We start from the raw sequence: 21,434 nt of genomic DNA on the forward strand, positions 1-21,434 counted from the left end.
TACATAGCATGCGCAGAGTGAGGAAGCAGACAGATGAGGCGGCGTTGATCTGTGATTTCATGGTGAGCTGGTTATCAATGATGATTCTGAGGTTTCTGGCCTGATCGGAAGGAGTGGGTGTTGGTCTTATGTCTGATGGCCACTATGAGTCATTCTATTTGTTGTTGTTGCCAAAGATCAGTAGTTTCATCTTGTCTATGTTCAGTTGCGGGTATCAGCATCAGACCCGCCTTCTCTCACGTTACATTCCACCCTCCCCATGTACTGCATGGCAAAGACCTTATGTTCACACGCGTGCCTAGGCAAGACTCTGGTGCAAGCCACAGACAATGAAGCTTTCTGGATCACTGAATCACAGGTTGGAGCTTGAAAGGTATCGTAGAGGGAGAACCTATCTGCTCTCATATTAAACGCACACAGCCTAATCTGATGACACACAGGGTGCTGAGGCAGGTCATCATGCCCATCATGTGTACAAGGTGGGGCTTTTTAAGTTGATTAGACATTACATGCCAAAATTATATTGTAGGAGACATGCTGTTGGAAATGTATCACAACAACACATTCATATGATTCTGAATTACTAGTAGTCAAGAAAGACCAATACATTGTTTATGCAAAAACATGTAATTTACTATAACAAACTTAACACTGTAAAACTGTAAAATATACAAGAAATGTGATAAATCCATCCATGGTCCCCACACTTATAAACGCAGCTCAAAGTAGTATCATATAGAGCTATCAGACAGCCAAACTGTTGCCATGGGAATATTCTATCCATCCGGGATATCGACCTATTGATGTCAGATTGGGCCTTAAGTCTACGTCCACAAGCGTTTAGCTGATTTATTGATCCAGAGCTTCACCAAATGTTGGAGTCTCTTGGAAACAAACCCTGGTAGAGACAATGTTACATGACAAAGTTAAGACCCAAAGCTCTGGGTAAACACAGGTTCAGGCTTCCTGACTATAAGCTGGGTTTTCCTTCTGTGAAACTGATGGCATGGCGGCTTCCCTCTTTAGTTGTGTTGAGCGGAGCTGCAACTTGGGGCTTTTCCTAGTCCCCCTCCGGCTTGAAGACAGCAGTTCTTCATTAAATGCCCTTTCGAATATGGCTGGGAGAGACTGTGCCAACTTCCGGGTGAAACCCCCACCAACAAAGACGTACAAGATGGGGTTCACGCAGCTGTTGACGTAGGCGAAGGCATACACCACGGGGTACCCTAAAAAGACAGAGGGGTGGAACAGGCATGTGGGCTTGGCATAGCGCAAGAGGCTGGCCAAGCTGAAGAGCTGGTAGGGTGTCCAGTTGATAAAGAACATGACAACGGCGAGGACAGCGATCCGGTAGACCCGGGTCTGGTTGGTCAGGCGCATCTTCCGCACCCGAAGTCCTATTTGTGTGTAGCAGGCGATGATGATTGTCACAGGGATGCAAAAAGCGAAGACAAAGCGGACAGCAATCATGGTGGGCTCCCTCCACTCTCGCAGATGTGTCTCGCCCACCTTGTGTTCTTCTGGGGCATAGTTTATGAAGCAGATGCTCTGGTTGAATAACATCTGATTGTCGGCGAAGAAGAGGTAGGGTGCACTCAGAGAGATGGCCAGCAACCACACCACAAAGCAGACCGTCACCGAAGTCTGCATGGAGCGGTGCCGGCGGTACCACAAGGGCCAGCCTACCAGGAGGCAGCGGTCCAGACTGACAGACGCCAAGAAGAAAACACTGGCATACATATTCAGAAAGGAAAGAAAGAAGTCTGTCTTGCACAGAGGTCCACCAAAGGGCCAGTCAAAGTGGCGGGCCGCATACGTCACTCGTAGAGGCACGATAAGTAGGTAGAAAAAGTCAGCCACTGAAAGGTTGAGGAAGAGGATGGTGGTCTCGGTCATCTTGAGCCGTACACCCAGTACCCACAGGACAAGGCCGTTCCCGGGCACCCCAAGGATGAAGGTGAGCACACTGATGGTCTGGAAGATGGCAGACGTGGCCTTCACCCCACCAGAAGCCACCGTCCTCTCGAAGTCCTCAATGGTGACACTGCAGTTGATGTCAAGCATGCTGAGTCTGAAAATGAAATATTTAGCAAATTAATCATGTTTTATATATGAAACAACTCTTTGTGTGATGATTGTGCACAGACTGAAACATTGTAGGTGTTTGTGGCGACATGAACATTTTTCATTAAAAGTGATGCAGTTAGCTGTACAATTGTCCAGTGACATTTTCAAATATATCATAAATTTCACTGGCAGTTTTGAGGAAACACACATAATATTAAGATCTTCCATGGCCTGCAGACTGAGTCTGATTCTCTAAAGGTGTATTTTTGGGCCTTCTCCATAAGAGCATACGTTACTGAAATTAATACAACTATTGTACTTTTTAAGAGAATTTGCAAAGAAATTGGCTCAAAAGCCAAACGGTTTACAGTCTATTGAAACCATTGGTGCAGGCAAATTAATCTGGTCTCCTGGTATTTGGCAGATGGAGGAATCATTTTTGCAGATGCAAATGGCCTGATTCAAAGAAACAGGCCATCTGCGATCACAAAAAAGCATTTTCTTATGCACAAACCACAAATTGCAATTCAGTAACAAGTTACAAAATCACAACTTTTTTTTGCGGCCCACTACTAATGTGGTATTTGGATGGGACATGGTTAGGGCGTCCCTTCAAAATACCGAATTGGTTTGGTATGTATTGTTTCATGACCAAATTCCGGTTGCAAAACATTCGTCTTTTATCACCTCCTTAACCGCATCGCTGCGGCGGCTTTTCTCGCTGTGTGCGGCAAATTACGAAAAGCTGCGTTACATGAGGAGCTCAGCTCATCATCCGCACACGACCACCGTGGCTGATGACGAGCTGAGCTCGTCATCAGCAGCGAAGGGATTAAAGGTGGTGGTAAAACATCTGCAAACCGAGAGGGGACCCCAAGGGACATGTTCCCCTTTGTGAATACTAACAAAAATATTTAATAGGAGTAGGCAGTTGTCCCATGGGCCACTGCCTACTCTTAAAAAATGTAACTTACACTATTCAGTATTTGCTTTTCAAGCGCATCCCCTTCCCCTTTAATCAAAATGTGTTGCATGCCAAAAAACATAAATTGATTTATTTAAAAGCAGTCACAGACATAGTGGTTGGTGACTCCAGCAGGCCTCTCTCCCTGTGATGGCTGCAATTGCTAGTAGGTTGTAATGTGTGATCCACCTCATTAATGATGGAGGTCAAATTACACCTACAAGGTGCAAACCAATCTAGGAGTACATGGGTTGGTTAATAAATAACCACACTTGAGGCAGAGTACTCGTTGTGAATTGCAACTAGTATTTGACAACCAGTTCTTAGCACAAGGGGTCCCTGATTCATTTATTTGTCCAGTCCTAAAGGCAGCACCACAAGAGCTCGTGGACGTTGAGCTCCAGTAGCTCTTGGGGATACTTGCCATGATGTCATGTTCCAGATAAACACTGAAAGAACAGCCTACCGTCAAATATCTGACTTTACTCCAAAGAATCTGTCTCTCATGCACTACAAATGCATTCAATAAAAATTGTTCCAAGTTGCACGACGACTTTTAGCAATGCATTTGTATTTTTTATACTGACCTATGTACTAAAAGGTAATCTCCCAAAATACTGAACCATAGTGGGTCACAATTCGCCTTCCTCCTTAATTTGAGTGAGGAAGGACGCAAAATGGAACCCAGTATGATCGCCACAATCATAGCAATGGTGGGCTGCTGGTGTAAGCAGACTGCTATGTCTATGACTGCTTGGAAATTAAGGAATCTTTTTTTTAAAATTCAGCCCATTTTCCTTAAAGGAATTCAGGTTACGTTAAAATCAAAAAACTAAAGGGCATATTTACAAGAACTTAACTCTGCTGTAGCATCAATTTTTTGACATTGCGGCAGCAGATTTACAAGTTGCCACTAACTGCAGTTCGCAGCACTTTTCAGGCGTAAACGTGAATTTTTAAGCTCGCCACTTCTGTTAGCAGTACTTAATGAAAATTATATACCAAGTGGGCGTTCCGTGCAAAAACTGAAGCTAACTCCACTTTGCGATATTTACAATGAAAATCCCATATGGCGATAATCCCCCCAAACTGCTGCTAAATCCAGTTAGAGGCCGTTTTTTCAGACCAGAAAATAGCTGGTCTTAAAGTTGTTGCAAAGGCTGGGTCCACATATAAGTTGTTTGGGTGCTGGACAGCTCTGCAAGGAACATTGCTGCAGTGCCCTGCGCCATAACTAACGGTCAGGGATGCCCCCTATCAATAGGATAGGGCGCATTCCTGGGCCCCATTCATGAAATTGTTGCATCGCTGCGACAAAACAGTGTTGAGACAATTTTCACTGCGTCCTCCTTGCGACACGATGGATGCGCTGTATTTATTGTATTGTGCTCCATGTCACCATCAATGACTGGCACTTCTGGAAAACTGACATATCTGGCAGCGCTAAAGTCATGCATTGCTACAGTTGTTTTGCAAGCATGACGCAACTCCAGCAATGCATGGGGTGTCGGTGCAGTTAGAGATCCATCAGTGGAGGTTGTGTGCTACGGTGTTAGTGTCTGTAAGCATTGCCGTAGTGGAGGTGCTGAGGGAGATGACGAGAAGTTCTTCTGTGATCTTGATTCAGCTGCAGCGGGGAGGCGGCAATGATGGCGGTGGTGTACGGTGGGCATGGTGAAGGTGTGATTTATACAATGATGGTTGGTCCAGGAGCGTTTGGTGATGTGGATGTGGTTGAATGTTCCCGATGGCAGAGAAGTTATAAGTTTCACATCAGAAGTTACATACAGTACATCAAACATCCTTGCTAAAGAAGAAAGTAACAAAACATGGGAATCACTCCTTGGAAGGCAGCTAAACGAGGAAGAAAAGGACAAACTGTGGCAGTCGGCAACAACAAACAAGGTCACGCCACAACTGGCACAAACCAAGTTCTGGCTCCTCCAGAGAGCATACTGGACCCTGGTGAGACTCCACAAAGTAGGCATGAAGGACACGGGTATCTGCTGGAACTGTGATAAAGAGGAAGGGACCCTGGAACACCTCACCTTCGAATGCCACAAAGACAAGAAGTTCTGGGCGAAAGTAAACAACTTTATCAACGACATCATCAACAAGAATATAAAGCTAACCTTCGTGAGCCTTGCCACAGGTTTCATGACGGACTGCCTGGAAAGCAAAGAGGAGAGAGACCAGGTAGACATCCTACTAACGGCAGCACTAAAAATCATCCTAACAATCTGGAAGAACACAGCCAAAGCAAACTTCAAAAACATGGATAAACTGGGTGACTTTCCTCAGAGGCGCAGACATCACCAGCAAGTTCACAAAGGAGCACAATGCCAAAGATGGAATGTGGGAGCTCCTCGACACATACCTGGAGTCAAAAAAAAACACTGAGAATCCCAATATACTGTTTCTATGGTTTTAAATATGTATAGAGTGTCTAAAATGAATTGTAGTTTAATTATCTTATCGCTATGTGGATCCATTGTTTTATGTATGGTTTATAGACTATTGTCTAAATAAACTTTGTTTATCAATCAATCAAATCAAGCATGCCGTTAATGCTAGAAAAGTAAGCACATTGAAAAGAAAGACGGACGGCGCCATGTTAAAAGCTGCACAGCCAGCAATGATGTCAAGGCGTCGGGCGGGCGCCTTTCTTTTCTATTTAATCATGTTCAGACACGCGTACAAGGGGATAAGGGTGGAGAGTGAAAAGGCAGCTTTTGGCCTCTTTGTCACCCTGGCTGGCTGCTCGGAAGCTGAGCGACAACACAGATGGCAGCTGCTCCCGCTGCTGACTTTGGAGCTGGAGAACAGGGTTCGAGCCTCGGTGGGGGCTGCATTATTTAATTTTTTTAAAGTAAACAGCGATCTGGGAGGTGGGTGGGAAGAGGCAAATTAAAACAAATAATACACATTGGGGAAGACAGATACAATTTAAAACAAGTGTGTAATGCTGCTGCACTGTATTTCTGCCCCTGTCTATACTGTGCCTGTCCTGGATATGACTGTAACAGGCATTGCCGCTGTGAGGACTGTACTTGAGCTGCACAAGAGGCCAGCTGGCCCTGACGCCATCTCTGCTGTAAATATACGAGATCAATATGAGCCGCTGCTGTCAGGATTGCACCGATTCCTGCGTGACAGGAGCTTGCCCTGCGCCATCTCTGCTATACATGTCCTGCATGTGAAGCTAACATGCCCTGCTGCTGCCGACCCTGCACGTGATGTGTGTGGGAGCAGCGTGCACTCTGCTACCCAAGCTGCAGTGCTTTTGTGTTAGTAAAGCTTCTGAAAATGTTCAATATACTAATGGCGTTGTCAATACTAGTTTACGCTGCTGCCAGTTTCAAGGGATTAGTTACAATGGACTACAGTACGCCAAAGGCTGGGAGTATCTAATATCGATGCCATTGCCATCATCAGCCTGCTGAAGATCTTTAAATGATCTTTACCCCTGTGACCCTGTGACACACATTTTATTTCCACCTCCATTAAGACAGGTTCCAGGATTGTAACTAACGCTGTGAAACTGCTGCGCTCGGCTCAAACTTTAGACTGAGCTGCATTTAGCAATGAGGGAGGATGTAACGGAAGCAGTACAGTTTTTACCAGATTCTTGTTGTATATTTATACTTACATCAAAATGACTCCCTGGTGTCTGCAGTCCCTTCTTAGTGTTCCTACCTTCTCTATCTCCCATTTTACCTATGTGTGTTCTATCTGGTGTGTTGAGGATTCCAGCCCTGGCAGTTGGTCTGGTCAGCTGTGGGGTTTTACTGCTCTGCTGTCTTAATTTATTCTTTGTAACTTAATAAATGCAACCTAACTACTAGAAGACGTGTCCTGCTGCCTACTTAACTTGTTTACAACAATTCTCAAGAATGAAATAGGAGTCATAGAAATGGCGTGGGAGCAGGAGCTTTTTTTCAAAACTTGGCAGAATGCCTTTGCTAATAGAGAGGTTAAATAAGTGGCTAAGAAGTGCTGCCAGAATCTAGGGATCTTTCTCGACTCTTACATGTGAGTGTCCCTCACTCACAGGTAAAGCTGAGGAATGTAGAGGAGATCACGGCGCCGCTTTTATCAAAAGTCGCTGAAACGCGAAATGGTCTTTAGGTGGAGGTAGAACACCTCTCTACAGTGTGCTATGTAATGTACCCTCTATTAGACAACCATCTGAGAGTCCACATCTATGCAGGGTGCCAAGAGGGGAATAACTGAACATTGAAATATTGCATGTGTGTGCCTAGACGTAATTTAGCGATGAAACTACAGGTTTACGACTGACACATCCGAGAGTCGTTACTTTCTGCATAGTGACAGTTCTGTGCGCAAGTGAGGGGCGAATATGCATTAGTGTGTATTGTTATGCCCTATTAGAACATTGGAATGTTGGGAGCTCCATTGAAGACAATGGAGTGCTCTGGGCTTATAATGGCTGGTATAAGCCCGGAGCTCCAACATTCCAATGTTTCTTCGTTCACAGCTCTGGCTGTGAACAAAGGCTTCAGGGAGCCTGAGGGGATTCCAATCCCCTCACGCTCCCAAAAGGCTTTGATTTTTTTGTTAGAACATTCTGTCCTCTAGTGACAGAATGTTCTAATAGCCTTATAGCCCTTCGTAGATGGGCTATACCGCTATTAAACTCCCTCTCCCTTGTTAAAGGCCCTCGCCTTCGGCTCGGGGCCTTTAACGCTGCAGAGGGCCTTTAATAGCCGGTATAGCCCTCTACGGCGGGTTATAAGGCTATATTAGAACATTGGAATGTTGGTAGCTCCATTGAAAACAATGGAGTGCTCCGGGCTTATAATGGCTGGTATAAGCCTGGAGCTCCAACATTCCAATGTTTCTTCGTTCACAGCTCTGGCTGTGAACAAAGGCTTCAGGGAGCCTGAGGGGATTCCAATCCCCTCACGCTCCCAAAAGGCTTTGATTTTTTTGTTAGAACATTCTGTCCTCTAGTGACAGAATGTTCTAATAGCCTTATAGCCCTTCGTAGATGGGCTATACCGCTATTAAAGTCCCTTTCTCTTGTTAAAGGCCCTCGCCTTCGGCTCGGGGCCTTTAACGCTGCAGAGGACCTTTAATAGCCAGTATAGCCCTCTACGGCGGGTTATAAGGCTATATTAGAACATTGGAATGTTGGTAGCTCCATTGAAAACAATGGAGTGCTCCGGGCTTACAATGGCTGGTATAAGCCTGGAGCTCCAACATTCCAATGTTTCTTCATTCACAGCTCTGGCTGAACAAAGGCTTCAGGGAACCTGAGGGGATTCCAATCCCCTCACGCTCCCAAAAGGCTTTGATTTTTTTGTTAGAACATTCTGTCCTCTTGTGACAGAATGTTCTAATAGCCTTATAGCCCTTCGTAGATGGGTTATACCGCTATTAAAGTCCCTGTCGCTTGTTAAAGGCCCTCGCCTTCGGCTCGGGTACTTTAACACTGGAGCGGGCCTTTAATAGCCGGTATAGCCCTCTACGGCGGGCTATAAGGCTATAAGGCTATAATAGAACATTGGAATGTTGGGAGCTCCATTGCCATCAATGGAGTGCTCTCTGCTTCTACGGGCCGGTAAAGGCCCACAGAGCAACATTCCAATGTTCTACAAAGGCTTCTCGAAGCTCGAGGGGATTTATATCCCCTTGAGGTTCGAGAACCCTTCGTTTAATTTGTTAGAACATTCTGCCCGCTAGTGGCAGAATGTTCTAATAGCCTTATTGCCCTTCGTAGCAGGGCTATACCGGCAATTAAAGTCCCGCTGTCTCGCTAAAGTCCCTTGCCTTCGGCTCGGGCCTTTAACAATTCAGCGGGCCTTTAATAGCCGGTATAGCCCGCTACGGCGGGCTATAAGGCTATATTATGTTATGCATATTTACGTGTGCTATTTTTTAACTCAGCTTACGTTTTTTAACTCAGCTTACGTTTCCCATGTGTGGCAGAAAACATCAGAGTAGGAATCAGCCACAAGGGCCATGAGGTACCAGAAGCCGAAGGCCAAGTTCTACAAAAAAACAAAGCGCTTGGCACACGGCGTGAAACTTCAGCAGGCAGACTGCAAGGAAGTGATCGAAGAGTCCGCGAAGGTTTGGTGGGCGGGACCTGGCAGGATGGGAAATGCCACTATTGTTAAGAGTAAAAGCGCACTGTAATGCGCTGAACCTAAAAAAAAACCAAGCACTGTAAAAACAAACAAGCATTGGTCATTTAACGCTATAGTCTGTAAGCAACATGGAAGCTTTGGAGGGCGGGACTGGGTGGTATGGAGACAGCTGCTATTGTTAAAAGTGAAAGCGTGCAATTAAAAAACAAGCAGTGTAAAAAAAAACAAGCACTGTTTATTTAACGCTATAGTACAGAAGCAACATGGGAGATTTGGAGGGCGAGACTGGCCGGTATGTAGAAGGCCGCTTGTTACATCTTGCTTATTTCTTGCATTTCCCTTGGATAGATTTTCCGCTATTGTAATGTGGCACACAATGAGGAGAACAATTATGTAAGAATTTGTATCCTTGAGTGTTTGTGCTGCGCGCCAATGTTACACGAAAAGCAGACCAATAATAAAAAATTCTGTAATATATAAAGCCAAATAATTCCGATTTCTACAATATTACTGTAGCGCAAAATGTCCCTGTGATCTCACCTGCATCATTTAGACTAGTACCTGGGGAGGGCCGGAGCAGGAGTTTTGAGCAACAGACCAGGGCATCCTCTTCGATAAAAAAAAAACAAGTAGGCGCGATTAAAGCTTAAGGTCAATAGAACATATGGCAGACTTTCGAAATGTGACACATGATGTGTGTTTATGATCTAAAGTGCCAATCCACGAATAGCATGTTGAAACAAGCAGGACTGCAAGTCCCATGACGCCTCATTGTAATCACATGCAAAATGTAGAACAGGCAAGGAAAAGTCCAAAGGCATCTATAGTATGAATAGCGTCCAGATTCAACAACCAAAGAGTAGCCTACAATGTTATGCTAGTGTTCAGAACAAGCTCTTGGCATTGCTGTGGGGAGGAGAAATGCGAGACATGGCCTGGCGGATGTGAAAAGTGTGTAGTAGGGGGCGGGCGAGCGGATGCCTTTGAAGTGAAGCTCTCGGCATCACTGTGGCGGGTCTGATGCAAAAGATATCACCCGACGCGTCGTCTGAGGTCTGCTAGTCAGAACCTACTTACTCCTCCCCGGTTCAAGCTGGCCACAAAAGGTGGTAAATCCCTTTTTGTATTAGGCACCAAGGCCTGGAATAAGCTTCCTCTCTTTTTACGTTCATTCTCCCAAGAAGCCCCTTTCAGGAAGGCATTAAAAACTTGGATCTTCTCTTTGGCCGATGCTATATGTAGGACTTTGGTGTAATTGTGGTGTAGAATGCAGGACATCCTTTTTCCCTCCAACTCTTCCATCTGAGTTGTGTGAGCGCCAAGATACTCCTTGGAGTGAAAGTTGCGCGATAGAAATGTCTATTACATTATTACATTACAATGATGCGAGGCAGGCGGCTCGGAGACCAAAATGGAAAGGGCGTGCACGGGCACATGCACTCGGCACAATCAGCCTGGTTTAGCTTTCCTAGTTACAACTCTATAATCTCGACATCTATTACTTATGTGATAGAATAGTTGAGACCTAAAAATAAAAATATGGATCCCAAAATGCAAAATGTTCTTGAGTAAGAGGGTCGGATTGGTTGAAAAAGTACATACAACACCGTGGTCAGAGACAATGACGCCGAACGCAAGGCTCTGGAAGCCAGATGAAAACCAATTCTCTTCCTCAAATAGAGGGCACCAGTGCCATGGAGTGCCTTAAACGCCATTGGTAGGGCTTTAAACTCAATGCGTTTCTGAATTGGCAGCCAGTGAAGAGACTCCAGCAGTCCCGCAGCATGGGATCAATGGCCGAGGCCAAAGATTTCCCGTGCGGCCGTGTTCTGCACTACCTGCAAGTGTGAAAGAAGGTACTTCGGGAGACCCAGGTAGAGGACGTTAGCGTAGTCCAACCATGATCCTATCATAGCTTGCACTATGGTTTTCCTATGGGCAATGGATAGGAAAGGGAGGAATTTCCTTAGCATTTTCAGTATCCCAAAACACTGACCAACCAGGCTCAGAATCTGTGGTTTAAGAGTAAGACAATTGTCCATCCTAACACCAAGATTTCTAGCCACTGAGGCCACAGCGGAAGGAGGAAGCATATCCTCCGGCCACCAGGACTTCCAGCAGGGATTCGGAGGACAGCCGAAGAAAAGAACCTCAGATTTGTCTGAGTTGCATTTCAACTTGTTAAGTTGAAAGCAGGCAAAAACCGCACCCAGACAGCTTTTTATGCGATCCCCGTTAAAGTCCATGTTTTTTCCACATGTGAAGAGAAGCTGAGTGTCATCCGCGTATGAGACAATCTGGGCGCCAAATGACTCAACTAGTGCCGCCAAAGGGGACATATATATCTTGAAAAGAGTGGGGCTTAATATCGACCCTTGGGGTACTCCCACCTCCAGAGGCGGCACTGCCACCGAGTACGGAGGAGCCCAGACTGTCTGTTGCCGGTTGGAGAGGAAGAACTTAAAGCATCTGAACACCGTTCCCCCGACGCCAATGTCCAAGAGTCTAACCAATAGGCGGTTGTGTGGAACGGTGTCAAACGCCACCAAGAGATCAAGCAACACCAGCAGTGCCTTCCCTCCGGTGTCCTCGACCTCCTTAACGGCCTCCGCCACCTCCAGCAGTGCTGTTTCTGTGCTCATATTCACACGGAAACCGGATTGGGTATAATGCAGGACACCGTGTGACTCAACATAGTCTGAGAGAACGGACTGTACATGCTTTTCCGCCACCTTAGCCAGGACCGGGAGCAAAGAGATAGGCCGGTAATTAGCATGGATGGCGGGGTCCAGAGAGGGTTTCTTCAAAAGAGGAAGAACCAGCGCCTGTTTCCAGGCTTTAGTCCTTATAGGCCTTAGTGCAGCACCTATAGGCCTCCCTCAATGTTTCCAGATAGTTTGATCACTATACTCTTTCGGCACTATCCCTGTCTCAAATGAACGATTTAAAATCGGATTAACAATGGGGTTGATGACATATGCCACTTTGGCTAGAAACTTAGCGGGACAGGGGTCCAGCGGAGACCCAGATCTCATTTTAGAAAGAAATTCCAGTGAGATTTGAGGCTCAATAGGAGGAAAGCTCAACAGACTCGGCCGTCCTGCGTCAGACACAAAAGAATGGGATCCTGGAATAGACACTCCCCCTATCACAACTGATGGAAAAGTTGCCTGGATGCTTTTGATCTTGTTACCAAAGAAGCTTGCCAGTTGCGTAACCCAAGGTTCTGAAAAGGAGCACTTCGGAGTGATGGAGGCTGGCGATGTGAATTCCTTCACAATCAGGAAGATTTCTTTGCTGGTGTTGGTGGCCTCCTCAATCCTTTGAGCAAAGTAGGCTTTCTTAGCCAGGGAGATTTCCTTGTGATAGGCCTTAGTGCAGCACCTATAGGCCTCCCTCAATGTTTCCAGATAGTTTGATCACTATGCTCTTTCGGCCTTCTTACAGAGCCGTCGACTGGTATTGAGCGCTGGCCTGAACATGGGGGCAGACGCGCGAGTAGAGTTCTTAGGAGTCCGCCCAGGCGGTGCCAATTCCCCCAAACACTGCGTGAGCCACGTTTGAAAGCGGACTAAGTCCTCCTCTATGTCACCCGTCGACGAACAGGGGAGAGTTAACAGATATTGTTCAATCATATCCGGTGTTACTCGATGGAGGGCACGGGACATCCGGGGCTGACACCCATTGTCTCTAATAGTCAGGGTGGTGTTATGCTGGATATTAAAGGTCACCAGTAGGTGGTCAGACCACAACACGGGAAGGGGGGGAGCCACTGTAATAGGCATAGTGGAGAAAATTTGGTCCAATATAGGGTGGCAAGCCCAGAGAAGTAGTGATGTCTAAAACTTTGATGGTATCCGCAGCATCTGCTACATCAAAATGAATGTTAAAATCGCCCAGGAGAACAAAGTGTTTAAACTGTACACTCATTACCGAAATCACTGAGTCCAGCCCCTCGTGAAACGATGCAATAGGACCTGGAGGTCTGTAGACCAGCAGACCAGCGCAAGATTGGGTGGAAGTGTGAGACAAAATCCCAGTGCTTCTGCCCCAGGAATGTCTTCCGTAGGTATGATAGAGCACTCATAGCGTCTGTCTATCACAAGAGCCACTCCCCCTCCTTTGCTTGTGCACCGGTCTTTCCTCGACATAAAATAGTTAGAGGGCAGGGCATTAGCTACATCTGGACTTGAGGCTTCGCCAAGCAAAGTTTCCATCAGAAAAAGGCAGGCGGGATTAGATTCTGATAGGTAGTTAAACTGATCCTGGGCATGTTTGCTCGCAGACCGAGTGTTTAGAAGGGCACAGCTGAAAAAGCGTTCAGATGGTCCCCGCCCCACCCTCGGGATTTCATGGTGCCCTGACTCCGCGGGCCCCTCTCAGCCCACACTTCCTTCAATGACCACCCACAACCAGTGCAGTGGTCATGGACAATGCAGCCTCTATTAATAAACTGTCTTAAGCCCAGGAGATGTGCTGCAGAGTAGCCTCGGGTTCCTCCCTAGTGCTGCGTCCAAAGGTCGCCCACCCATCCACACCCGTCAGCCTCCGGGACGCTGACGGACGCAGACGGGCTTTCCTTAGCCGCTCCTTCGGCGCGGGTTAGGCGCATCCGCTGCTCGCGTCCGCTGCGCGGTGCCATCCCCGTCTAAATTTATACTTCCCGCCCGTGAGACAGAAGCCTAGTCCGCAGACTAGCAAGCCTACCTCACCCAAGATGGCCACCGTACTTGTGCGCAGCCTCCCCGTCTGTCCCTCAGCTCCTGATCGGCTGAGAGGGGGGGCCTAGAAGAGCACGGCAAGAGGGTGGCAGGGGAAGAGCAGCGCAGTCACAAGGGTTGCAGGTAGGTGCCCAACTGTCCCCAAATAGGTAAGAAACCGAGTCCCCCACACAATGAAATAAAAGAGTACAGAGAGAGATCTCCCGGCTTTTCGCCTCAGGAGAGAAGAGCAGTGAACAATTAAAACAGTGGCACGAGTCAAAGACACAGTGCAATGCAATTTAAAACAGTGTGCAAGGAAAGCGCAAAGACAATTTATTAAAAAGCTCAGTATGTATAGCTCACTCCGTCAGGCATCCGCCACGGGAGTCTCGTTAAGACAGGTCTGGACCTTTTTTAGACCTGTTTTATTCCAGGACATCATCAGGACAGGGTTACTTTACTTGGAGTAGTGCTGTACACTGGAAGTACTGGGCTATCATCAAAGGTGGAGGAACTGAGGGCCATATTATCAAGAAAGGGTGATACATTATCGCCGCTTTTATCGGCAGGAAACTTCCGCTAAAGCGGCAATAAGGGCCTTGATAATATGCCCTTGTGAATCCCCATAGAAGCCCAGTTTCTGGTGTTAACCTGGGCTTCTATGGGAATTCACAAGGGCATATTATCAAGCCCATTATCGCTGCTTTAGCGGCAGTTTCCTGCCGATAAAAGCGGTGATAATGTATCGCCCTTTCTTGATAATATGGCCCTGAATTCACAGGTTGCATGGGTCCTCGAGGATTGGACTGTCACTTCTATTCGGGTGCTATAAGATCCAACTGGAGTATGGGTTGGTTATGAGCACCGTGTTCGTGTTTGATCGACCTGGCTGGCAATCCTTGCGGGGTTCAGATTCCGTTGAACAATTACTGTGGTCCAACGCAATCAGACCGTCACAGGTGGAAGGAATCCAGAGATGTGGGCTGATCCGTGACTTCAAATCGGGAGCAGGGAGCAGGGAAGTGAAGCGCAGCTTTCATCAGTTTGTGGCACAGCCCAATACAAATTCCATATTGGGATCTCCTAAGACACACACAAATCAAGATTTTTGTGACTTAGCGAGGGAATTTATCCCAAAAGTGATCCATAAAAGAGGGCTACCAGTCCCAGAATAACATTTTAAAAAACCCTGACTGATTCAACATTTCATGCATGGACCTGGAAAACTTGTAAATAATGTGTATAGACAGATTTCTTTGGCTTATAGTGGGCCAGATTCATGGTGTTGTGAGCCTGTATCTCATGTTGATTTCCCTGATGTTATCTCAAACTTTGCCTGCAGCAAGCACACATTTATGTAATCTCCCATACCATTTACAACACCTCTTGGTCTTCGTGTTGGCTTCCCTGCCGCTGCTGCTGGTTTTGTCATTTGTTTCCCGGACTCCGCCCAAGGTCCGCCCTCTGACTGTACTGTGCTGATACTGTTATGGTTTGTGTGTCTTGCTACATTTCAACTAAATTTTCAATTTCCTGCTTCTACTTTTGTTGCTGCTTCAACCATTTTTTACCTGCTCCTTCCCACCCGCTGCTGCCTCCTGCCAGCCCCTCTCACATTTCAAGACTACTTATGTGGGCAACAGTGCCAATGCATCCCCTGTGTGCTGCAGGCGCGCCAAAGGCAAGCAAGTCTATGTCCATCTGAGCCTGGACCACGTCCGGCTCAAGGGGCCCTGGCTCTTCCACCACTCGAAGATACACCGCCACTATGCTACAAGCCCTGGACTCCTCAACAACCACTGCTGCTGCGCATCTCCCAGAGTCAAGGGTGGACCTTTCACCTACCGTCACTGCCTATTCTCCTGCAACACTAAAGCCCCAGCACATATGGTAACCACCACCACGCCTTCCACATCCACCCAGGACCAGCTCCTCTGTCTCCTGCCTAATGCACATTCTTGCTGCAAGCACGATACTGAGACCATCACCTCCTTCACCCTTGATGTCATCTTCTTCACTGAGACCTGTCTCAAACCCACATACATGCCTGACATCGCCTCAGCCACGCCTGACGGATACAAGATTACACATCGAGACTGCGACACAAGCACAGAGGTGGAATCATCACCATCATCCACAAGGAAACAATCCACTACACCACCACAGCAGATGACATCACACCAATCATGGAACACCTCAACTTCCAACTCCGAACAAACACAAAACCACCATCAGAGGGACCCTTGCTACAGGCCTCTAGGATCCCTCCCTAGCTTCTGAAATGCCATTGCTAAGGTTATCGCTCTGCTGGCCATCGACTCAAAAAACAACATCTTCCTGAGACTTCAATTTCCACTTTGATGACCCCAATAATATGTTATGTTATGTTATATGTGGTTTTGTAACGCGCTCCGATAGTCAAGACTGTCCTGGCACGGGAGAGAAACTGAAACAGAGTGGGAAAGGAGTATGCTATTCATGAATTTGAAAGAGGTGAGTTTTGAGCAGTTTTTTAAAATTGGTCAGATTGGGAGCGTGTCTAAGAGCGTCTGGCAGGGCGTTCCACATTTGAGCTCCCTTTACCGTGAGGGATTGTCCGCCCAGGCGGACTCTTCTAAATCTGGGGATGACCATCTGCTTTTTGGAGGTGGATCGCAGCTGACGGGTTGGGAGGTAGGGTGTGAACCTTTTGGCTAGATAGGAAGGGCACGGTCCATTGAGGGCTTTGTAGACGATGACCAAAGTTTTAAAGCGCACTCGTTGTGCCACAGGAAGCCAGTGAAGATCCTTCATCTGTTTGCGAACGCTGAGTCTCCTGGGGATGTTGAAAATGAGTCTCACCGTGGCATTCTGGACAACCTGTAGCTTTCTGATCATATAGTCGGGAGCCCCTAAATAGAGGGCGTTTGAGTAGTCCAGCCGGGAGAGTACCAGAGACTTGGCAACCGTTTCTTTCGCCGATTGAGGAAGGAGGGGAAAGAACTTGCGAAGAGTTGTCAGAGTTCCAAAGCACGTTCCCGCCAAGCGTGAAATCTGGTCTCGGAAACATAAGTCGGCTCCGAACCAAATTCCCAGGTTCTTGGCAATCCCGTTCTCTCCCTTAGGGCATGTTGATTCACCGGGCCAGATGGACTCCTTAAAGTCACTGGGGAATTGGCCGTAGAGCAGGATTTCTGTTTTATCCTCGTTGCATTTGAGGCATGATTTGGCTAGCCAGGCGAATACAGAGGAAAGGCATTGGCGTACTCCAGAGGTGCACAAGTTCTCCTTTTTCCAGGTGAAGAGAAGCTGGGTGTCGTCGGCGTAAGCCATTATCTTGGCGCCCCAGCTCTCTGCTAGCCTGACAAGAGGAGTTAAATAAATATTAAATAAAAGGGGACTTAAGGTCGACCCCTGTGGTACGCCAGTTTCTACCCTTCTGTTAGAGGAATGATATGGGGGAAGCCAAATCTGTTGGGTACGGTCCGATAGAAAAGACCTAATCCAATCTAAGACCGTGCCAGAGATGCCTATATCCTTCAGTCTGGCTAAGAGCTGGAGGTGGGGCACCGTGTCGAATGCGGCAGAGAGGTCCAAAAAAATAAGGGCCGCTCTGCCGCCTCCGTCAAGGCATTCCCTGATGGCCTCAGCCACTTCCACCAATGCAGTTTCCGTACTGAAAGAGGTGCGGAACCCTGATTGGGCAGGATGGAGAGCTTCAGAGGATTCCACGAATCTCTCTAGTTGCCGGAATGCCGCCTTTTCACAGACTTTGGCAAGGGCTGGTAGGAGTGATATGGGTCTGTAGTTAGAGGTGATTGACGGATCTGCTGTAGGTTTTTTTATTAGAGGGAGAAGTTTGGCTTGTTTCCACTTGGTGGGCACAGTTCCTGAGGATAGGGATTCATTAACCAGTGCAGTGACCATGGGGGTGATTACTTCAGCTATTCCATTTAGAACCCTTGCAGGGCAAGGATCTATAGGTGACCCAGATTTCAGAGTTTTTAATATGGCCATTATATCTGTACTTTCTACCTGAGTGAATTTGGTCAGTTCTGCTTTAGCCCTAGATAGTAGCGGACGTAAAGGAGAAAGAGGTTGGCCAATTAAGGCTAGGTCTGATTGTGGGGCAAGGGGGTGGTCAGGGATACTCAGACTGTCTTGAATTTTTTGGATTTTTTCGATGAAGAAAGTAGAGAGTTGTTCGCACCAGTCTGTGGAGGGTGGAATTGCTGTCTTCTCTGCTACCGGGGCAGTAAAGCTTTTAACTATGGAGAAGATTTCTCGGCTGTTGTTTTTGGCTTTTTGAATTCTAGAAGCATAGAATTCCCCTTTAGCGGTTTTTATCGCTGCGTAGTATTTTTTTTGGGCTGCGCGAAGTTCAGTTTTAGCAGCGGGACAATAGTTCTTTCTCCATACTCGCTCTAGTGCCTTACATCCTGTTTTTAAAATTTTTAGTTGATCCGTATACCAGGGGGAAGTGGGGGTGATCCTATGGTTGTTTTTACCCTTGCTTTTTGGTAGTGACTCGATGGAGGAGTTTATCCAGGATGAGAAGTTGTCTACAGCTTCGTCCAGGTTGTGAGCTTTCCGTGGGGTGGAGTGGGAGAGGGCCTTCATTAGAACCGGAATATTAATTTTTCTGGGACGTTCCTCAGTTTTAGGTGAGGGAACCACACGGGTTTTGTTAATGAGCCAGGAGAAGTGTACCGGAAAGTGGTCTGTCCATGAGATGGGGCATGGTGTATCGGTAGAAATGTTAAAGTTGGAATATACCAGATCTAAACAATGCCCCCCTTCATGAGTGACCGATTGCACCTGAAGAGCCATCTGAGCCAAATTACAAATTTCTTTCAGCTCTTTAACTCCGGGAGCGGAGCTCGTGTCCATATGAAGGTTGAAGTCTCCCATCATTAGGAAGTGTGGGAATCTGAGTGCTCGTTGGATGGCGATCTCCTCCAGGGATTTAATAAAATTGCCTAGAGGACCCGGAGGGCGATAGATCAGTAGTCCCCCCAGAGTGAATTGCGAGGATAAAGCTAGGGAGAATTCCATAGCTTCTCCATCCTCAATCTCTCCTGTGCATTCTGTCCTCAAAGTCCATTTCTCCTTATAGATCACGGCTAGACCTCCACCCCTGCCTTTGTTGCGGTCCTGTCTGGTGATCTTAAACCCTCTGGGGACGGCCAGCTCAACTACTGGTGCGCAGCTCTCCTTCAGCCATGTCTCCGTAATGAATAGGATGTCAAGGTTTTTATCAATGATGAATTCATATACTTCCTCTGAGTGTTTAGAGAGGGAACGTGCATTGATAAGGGCAGCCTGAATAGGTGGGCCATCCTCGGTGGTGGTCTGGGGGAAGGAGGGGTTGAGAGGACTAAATTTGAAGAAGCAGTTAGGACAGGTTCATGAGGTGGAGTCAGCGACATTCCAGTGAGCGCCATAACATAAGAGGTTGTGATCTAAGGCTCTTAGTTCGTCTGAGTTGTAAGTGATAGGGGGAGTAGCCCCTAGCAGTGTTGGAGCAGCAGGGTACCTGGCCCTGGGCACTACCAGCACTGCTAACTTCCTCGAACGCATGAGAAACATCGGCCTTACCCAACTTGTCACCAGCCCCACTCACACCGTGGAAGACACACTCAACTAGGCCTGGGTGGCAAATTCCGTTCCGTTCGTTGAATTTGCGGAATTTTGGTAATTTCGTGTTCCGCGGAGAACACGAAATTGCCCAAAAATCTGAGTTCTGCGACTTCGCGTAATTTTTTACTTGCTCGCGTTCTCAAATACGTGTTCGCGAGATATTTCCCCCCGAGCATGCAAACAGCGATTGCATACAGTAAAAAAGCATTGCGAACTAGAAATTCCGCGTGTTCGCTGAATTTATGTGTGTTCGCGGAGGTTTTTTACCATTTCACGGAGATTTGCGTAACGCAATTACGCAAATTCCACCCACCCCTACACTCAACCCCATCTTCACAGAAAGTGACATGTCACCAGGCTCACCTGGACAGACCATGCCATCATTCACTTCTCTATCGCAGGATCCCCAAGCCTCCTCACACCTTACACTGAAGATGGAACAAGGTCTCAGTGAACTAAAGGACCAAAGCCATCAGCACCTCCCACCCTCACACTGCAACAAACCCAGAACAGGAGGTCCAGAACTTCTGCGCCTGGATCAGAGGCTGCGCCAAAAGAGTCGCACCCAGCAAACCCACCAACCACAAGAGATCCTCCAAGCAAGTCAGTTGGTACACCACGGAACTAAGAACCATTGAAATGAACCTCTTAATGACTTGAAAGGACATGACTAACTAGAATGGAGTTCATGGACCGTACCACTTTCAAAACAGCCCTCAGCCACTACCACCAACTCCTGAAAAAGACAAAAAGAAGTGCCCTGGTTGACGTCATCAACTCTAGCTCCAATCACAGTAAGGAACTCTCCTACATGGACGGAGAGATCTCTAGCCCCACAGCCATTTAAAAATATCAACACTCATTCCTAGGATCTGGCAGACTTCATCAATGAAAAAATCTCTACCACCTACAGTAACTTTGAGCCCCAACCCACCCCACCGACATCCTCTGCCATTTCACCCCCACGAATGAGGATCACGACCACCTGCTCACCACCTGGGATGGGTTCACTATGAAAGACACCGCAGCCATCATGAACTCATCTACTCAGGAGCCCCCACACGCCCCTACCCCCATCAGATTTTCAACCTCGGGACCAAGACGACCAGTAGCGAGCTCACCACCATCTTCAAAGCATCCATTACCACAGTCACTTTCCCTGAAGAACGGAAACATGCAGATGTCAAGCCCCTACTCAAGAAACCATCCGCTGACTCCAACAAACTTAAAAACTTCTGCTCCATCTCTCTGCTGCCCTTTCCCGTCCTGACAACTCACAGAAAACCTGGAGAACAACCATCTTCTGGACACTTCCCGATCCAGATTCTGCACCAACCACAGCACCGTAAACTGTTGTTTGAAGCCACAAACTACATCAGAACTCTCTTTGACCACGGAAAATCAGCAGCCTTGATCCTTCTTGACCCCTCAGCAGCATTTATGTCACGTCAAATGACTTTATTCAGAATCTTTTTGTAGATCCATAAATGTACATAGAACAGCATCATGGGATGACATTTTAAACATAATTCCATAAATTATTATTAAAAAACTAATTTGAAACAATAATTGATAGAACTTCATCATTAATAATCCTCTTACTATCTCAAAGCTAAAAAGGCTTATCATCCTAGAACCTTCCTATAATCTTCATAGACCAATTTATCCAAAAGCACTACAACAAAACAGGAGTTGGGAGCTGCAATCTCAATAGCCCTCATAAATGCGCGCTCTCTCGGTAAGCATAGGCAGGAAATCCACGATCTAATAACTGATTTTAAATTAGACATACTCTTTATTACTGAAACCTGGACGGATGACACTTCACAGCCAGACCTAGTCATAGCAGTCCCAGAGGGATATAAAGCCCACTGTCAGGACAGGCCCAAACAAAGAGGGGGTGGGCTGGCCATTATTGCCAGAGACTTGTATCCTGTCAGAACAACCTCCATTCCATCAACCTCCTGT

General features: G+C 47.0%; 1 protein-coding gene across 1 annotated transcript in view; it reads right to left on the bottom strand.

Moving 5' to 3' along the window:
* Positions 1–614: 614 nt before the first annotated feature.
* The window catches only part of LOC147736669 (chemerin-like receptor 2), a 59,057-nt gene continuing 38,237 nt past the window's right edge, over positions 615–21,434 (bottom strand). The window contains exon 2 of the mRNA XM_086953806.1: positions 615–2,071. Coding sequence (XP_086809932.1) covers positions 958–2,064 — 1,107 coding nt within the window. The 5' untranslated portion in view covers positions 2,065–2,071 and the 3' untranslated portion in view covers positions 615–957. The remainder of the gene's footprint in view (positions 2,072–21,434) is intronic.

Source organism: Lissotriton vulgaris, chromosome 1_2 (genome assembly GCF_964263255.1).
Source record: "Lissotriton vulgaris chromosome 1_2, aLisVul1.2, whole genome shotgun sequence".
Taxonomy (NCBI): Eukaryota; Metazoa; Chordata; class Amphibia; order Caudata; family Salamandridae; genus Lissotriton; species Lissotriton vulgaris.